At 34.5% G+C, this 5585-nt stretch overlaps 1 protein-coding gene across 2 annotated transcripts; it reads left to right on the forward strand.

The window, feature by feature from the left end:
• The first annotated feature begins 938 nt into the window (after nucleotides 1–938).
• Nucleotides 939–5289, forward strand: LOC108982604 (serine/arginine-rich splicing factor RS40-like). Of its 2 annotated transcripts, XM_035692380.1 has the most exons (8): nucleotides 940–1110; nucleotides 1570–1724; nucleotides 3028–3265; nucleotides 3445–3557; nucleotides 3986–4218; nucleotides 4416–4670; nucleotides 4775–4841; nucleotides 4971–5289. In XM_035692380.1, the coding sequence occupies exons 3-7, from the start codon at nucleotides 3241–3243 to the stop codon at nucleotides 4809–4811; spliced, it is 663 nt and encodes a 220-aa protein (XP_035548273.1). In that variant the 5' UTR covers nucleotides 940–1110; nucleotides 1570–1724; nucleotides 3028–3240; the 3' UTR covers nucleotides 4812–4841; nucleotides 4971–5289. The 2 variants fall into 2 exon arrangements, with proteins under 2 accessions (XP_018809583.2, XP_035548273.1); XM_018954038.2 differs by lacking the exon at nucleotides 3028–3265 and having other exon boundaries at nucleotides 939–1110.
• Nucleotides 5290–5585: the final 296 nt, after the last annotated feature.

Raw genomic sequence — 5585 nt, forward strand, 5'->3', positions numbered from 1 at the left:
TTTTTTTCATGTATTTTTTTAATCATCATAAATATTTTTAAAAAAATAAAAAATTTACAACATCATTAAAAAAATACTTCCTCAATCCCTAGATAAAAAAAAAATTAGGCAAACGTCCCTTGGACGTTACCTACTGCTAGTATATATATATATATATATATATATATGTATATGTGTGATATATTGACTATTCTAGTTTTGACTGAATTGGAATGAAAATGATAATACAACTTTATATGTATAAAAAAAAAAAAAATAGGAATTCAAGGAGCCTTAGATAATGTCTTATTCGATAGAAAACCTAATGGAATAAAAACATTAATGTCGAGAAAGTGTTCTTTCCATTAAAATAAAAAGAAGTTGAAAGAAAAAGTTATTGGATCACGAGTAGAAATATTGTGTCTACAAACAAGCTTATAGAATACAAAAATTATATGTACAGTTATTTTTAAGTACTTTTTATATATTTTATTAATGTGATTAGTTGCGTTATTTTTTTAAGATAAAATAATTATTTTGACCAATCATATTATTGGAGTGCGCAAAGAATACACAAAAATAACTGTATCTAGCAGAACTCTACACCGATTGTACATTAATACATAAATTTATTTTTGTAAGATCATTTTTTAAATATGGTACTTCTCTATGAATTATGTTGTATAATTGAAAAACATTTTTCTTTCATTTCAATATACTAATGCGAAAATTTTTAAGTAGTCACTTAAAAAAATTAATTTAAGAAATGATGGATAATATTACATCGGGAGGACAAGGATCAAGGGTGTGACAAGTATAGTATATAACATTTTCGTTGGATTATTATTTATCTCCCAACTCGGATAGGAATGGGATAAGTCCTATGACCAAACACTGCACGAGTGTCGATTATAATGCTTCAAGCGATGGTACCCGCAGGTCCAATACTCGGGAAACTAGCCACTAGGCAATTCGTTTTGAGGACGCCGTCGTTTTAATGACTACTTTTTCTTTGGCCTCCCGATTCCGCTGTATCCAAGTAGTCTCGAGCTCCAAAAAAAAGACATCTGAATACAGTTTGTCCAATTACCCCTAGGGTTTCTCTGAGACCTCCGTACTGAAGCTTCATAGGTATGAAAACGAAACCTTTTGTTCGGTAATATTAACAGATCTGACTTTTTTTCTCAGAATTCTAACATTATTTTTGGTTTATTTTCATATTTATTTTTGTAATTTATGATGCATTCGATTATATGTTTCAAATGAAGGTTCCTCTTATCTAAGATAAGAGTTCTCAGGTTTTTCGTTGTGTCGATCTGTTTGCTGTTGATTTTTTGTTATTTGGGTGAAGTACTGATCAGCATGATGGATGTAATGATTTCTTTTTTCTCATATTATTGTAAAGAAATCGTTTTTTTATCTGTTTTAAAAATTTGTTTTCATTTTTTTTCTGAATTTACTTTTCATGAATAATTTAGGTTCTGCATTACAATGACAGAGACTAATGTAACAGTTAAGGTTGATGAAGCTCCTTTTGAAAATTGGTTTGACAAAACTACTCATATACTTCCCTCGTCTTTTGTCCACCAGCTTTTCATTAAAGGGTTATAAAGAGTTACTCGGTTGGGACCTGATGAATATGAGGCCCATCTTTTGCGGCAACATTGAATTTGATGCAAAGCAGTCTGATGTTGAGCGACTTTTCAGAAGATATGGCAGGGTTGAGAGGGTGGATATGAAGTCTGGTAAGTTATTTTTCTACTCAGTCATATTCTTTTTTGCTTTATATTATGAATAATGGTTAATTATGATCTATCCCGGGCTCTTATGTACATTTTTTTTTCACGTGTGTGGATGTTGAGTTTGCCTTGAGTGATCCAGCTACTATAAAAAGTGAAAGATTCCTTGGGCTACTGGTGATGGTGATTTTGTTGATAACAGTATGATATGTTTTTAAGCTACAATGTATATTTGCTTCTTCTAGCTCTCTCTTTTATGTATATTAATGTGATGATATCTGAAACAGAATTATTAATAAGTTATCCTTATATCACATATTTTGTATGAGTACAGATTGAAGTTTAAATGCATGTTATTCGCTCTTTGGATAGTTGGATTGATTTGGATAAGTATGTTAGAATACAATTATTGGTCAACAAGTAAGTCCTACAGCAGCTGAGAAATCTAACAGGGACTATTGGCCTCATATAAATGTCGGAGTGCCTAGACACTATTTTGAGCTTCACAACTCAACGGCAAAAGTGCCCTCTTATGTTGAGTCATTTTGGGGTTTCAACATGTTTAAGAAAAGGTAAAATAGCATACACCCATCGAAAATTATCAGATTAATTCATTGACCCTTTTCGTATATCGGTCACGGCAGCTAACAAAAACGCAAACCTGTTATGTTGTTGACTTATTTCTTCTCAACTGGGTCGGTTTTATTCTCAAATTACTTTTTGCTACTTTATCAAAATATTGGCATGACATAAATGCCCTTTTTCTATCAGCTGAAAATTTGTAATATTTGGTTTAAGGGAGATGGAGGTTGAGGGTGCACACATGATGGAACATCCATGCCAAAGAAGTTGTGTTTCTTTTTTTTTTTAATTGAGAGGTATAACCTTAAAAGAATGTATATAAAGTCATCTTTTTAAATTTTCATGTAACCCATGATTAGTAGCTATTAGAAAAAATAGTTGATTTTTTCTATAAGTATTAATTCTTCGTTAATAAGTGCAAAACAAGTACATTGGAAGTATACAATAGAGACACCCATCCAGAAGAAGATAAAGATACAAGAAAGTCATGTAGGTTTAGCCCATTAAAGTCTATGGAGATAGTCCAAGATAAAAGTGTATTGATAAAAAAAAATTTTGAGCTCCTCAAACATCCTTTCACAATCCTCAAAGATAGCTGATATACAAGGGGGTCAATTTTATTCGTTAAAATCGTTATTTTCAGATGGGTGTATATGTTATTTTCCCTCAAGAGAAGCAAGTTTCATTGAAGTGTAAACCCCCATACTCAACCATTTCTTTGGCGCAGGATTACTTGGAATGTCCATGCTCTTCTTGGATGGATGTGCTTCTCTGCATTTCTTTTCTAGCATGTGCCCAAGCTCATCTTGTATTTTTCCTGAAGAATTAATCTGATCTGCCCTAGCCCTGCCATCCTACACTACCTCAGATACCATTGCTTTTTCATTCCTCATGATTTTTGCTCAGTGTTCAGTTTCCGACACGTTTCAACATAGAAATCATGATGATTTTGCAGCCAGTGGCAGGTGTTGTGTTACTTCCTGACAGTTTTTTTAATATACAAATTTTTTGAGCTTGATGAGTCAAACACTTCCTCATTTTTTAAACTATTGCTATGAGCAGATTTTTTTTTTTTGTCTTTTGGTAATAAGTTTATATAACTGAAATTGTCCTGCTCTGGTTTCTTAACATTCTGGCTGTATAGGATTTGCTTTCGTCTATATGGAAGATGAACGAGATGCTGAGTATGCAATTCGGAGACTTGACAGGACAGAATTTGGTCGAAAGGGCCGCCGACTTCGTGTTGAGTGGACCAAGGTGATTTAATGATAACATGGATATGTAATAATTTTATGATGTGTGCATTGAATATACCCTCTCTCTCTCACACGTGCGCACATACACGCACACAACATATAGAGACATGATTACATATGCAAGCATATAAGATATACTTGACCTTTTTTGTTAAATTTCTTTTAAGACCTGATTGATTGTGTATTAGATCACCACAGAAAACTCTACTTCAATATATATGATGCTTTTGGTGATTTCATCGCTATATACCCGTCTATGCTTGTCCATGCACTTGTTGGTGTTGCATTTTTTTTTCCTTCACTTTTTTCTGAATCTTTGAAGGATCTTTTTTTCCAATCCACATGTTGTCCAAAACATTTCCTTGGGCAAGTTTACTCCTACTCCTAGTGTTGAACCTTCAAACTTAATTAGTAAACTTTTTATTTCAGCACGAGCGTGGCATTAGAAGGCCCGGCGGTTCAAGATCTTCAGCTAATGTGCGACCATCAAAAACCCTGTTTGTCATTAATTTTGATCCAAGTTATACCAGGACAAGGGATCTGGAGAGGCATTTTGATGAATATGGGAAAATATTGAACATAAGGATCAGAAGGAATTTCGCATTTGTTCAGTATGAATCACAGGAGGATGCTACCAGAGCATTGGAGGCAACAAACATGAGGTTGTATTTCCTTCAGCAAATCCTACGTTGCATAGACTACCAGTGTCTTTGATTTAAAAACTTTCATTAGAAATGATTATAGTATATATTTTAATCAACCCTCTGGTGTAATTTATTTTATGGGTGCCTAACATTTGTTCCATTTTATTTTCAAACTTGTTCCATGTTAACTCTGCTTTATTTGTATTTGAGATCAGTAAGTTCATGGATCGAGTCATTTCAGTGGAATATGCAGTTCGAGATGACGACGAGAAAAGAAATGGGCACAGTCCTGATAGAAGAGGCCGAGACATGTCTCCCGATAGGAGAAGCTATGATCATGGGCGATCCCCAAGTCCATATCGTAGGGATAGGGCTAGTCCAGACTACGGCCATGGAAGTTCCAGACCTGAAGCAAGAGGAAGTCCCAAGTACGACAGAGTCGAGAGCCCTGTTAATGGGAGATATGACAGGTTCATCTTTCTCAGATACTTGTTTTTCTGTGTTTTAGTTCTAGCTATGCAGCCTTGTATTGATACTTACATTTATGGCACTTGAATTTTGATTGACAATGCAGCCGTTCGCCCCCACCACGGGGAAGATCCCGTTCCTGAACAGAAGAGAGTGGCAGATCCAGTCAAGTGGTTGGTTGGCTTGCTTTTTCTTTCACTTTGTAGCCAGTTTGATTGCAGATATTGCAGCTCTCTGCTTGTTATTTCCACATATATATGGTAATTGCGAATTTCCTTCTGTTTTCTGAATTGATAAATTAGGGGTTATTAACTACTTGTGGTGCGGACACCAGATACAGACCACTGGTTACATGTGGACACCGACGCCATTGGACAGTTCAGCCAATGACTTGGATTGAGAGCAGGGGTTTATGTTATTATCTATTTAATGGTTCATGTTATTGGCTTTTAAGTCTTTGGGTTATGTTATTTTGAACTGTGTTAGTTCTTTTAGTGGTCTGTTGACCCAGGTGTGACTAGGGTTAATTAGGGTTTACTTTCTTAAACCTTTTTTAAATTCTTGGGAGACTTTTTGATAATAAATTTCTGACGGTAGAGTTATCTTAGTTCATTGCTTCTTTCACTTCTTTCCCTTTCTTTTTATGCTTCCATTTTAATTTCTTTAAGGTGTGCTGCATCAACCTGGTATTTGTATGAATTTTTCGTGCTTGGTCTCTCTAATCATTGTTTTCGGCTATATTTTTTCCATGGTGTGTAGAACTCGGTGGTAAAAAGGTTTCTTCGGAAACAGCAAAGTTGGATGTTGATTATGCATTACTTTGTTAAGCAATATCTTAAGTACATAACAAGATGAAAATGGGTGAGAGGAAGATTGGGATTTGGGTTAGTAAGTACTTTTTTTATTAGAGTTCTACA

This window comes from Juglans regia, chromosome 7 (genome assembly GCF_001411555.2).
Source record: "Juglans regia cultivar Chandler chromosome 7, Walnut 2.0, whole genome shotgun sequence".
NCBI lineage: Eukaryota > Viridiplantae > Streptophyta > Magnoliopsida > Fagales > Juglandaceae > Juglans > Juglans regia.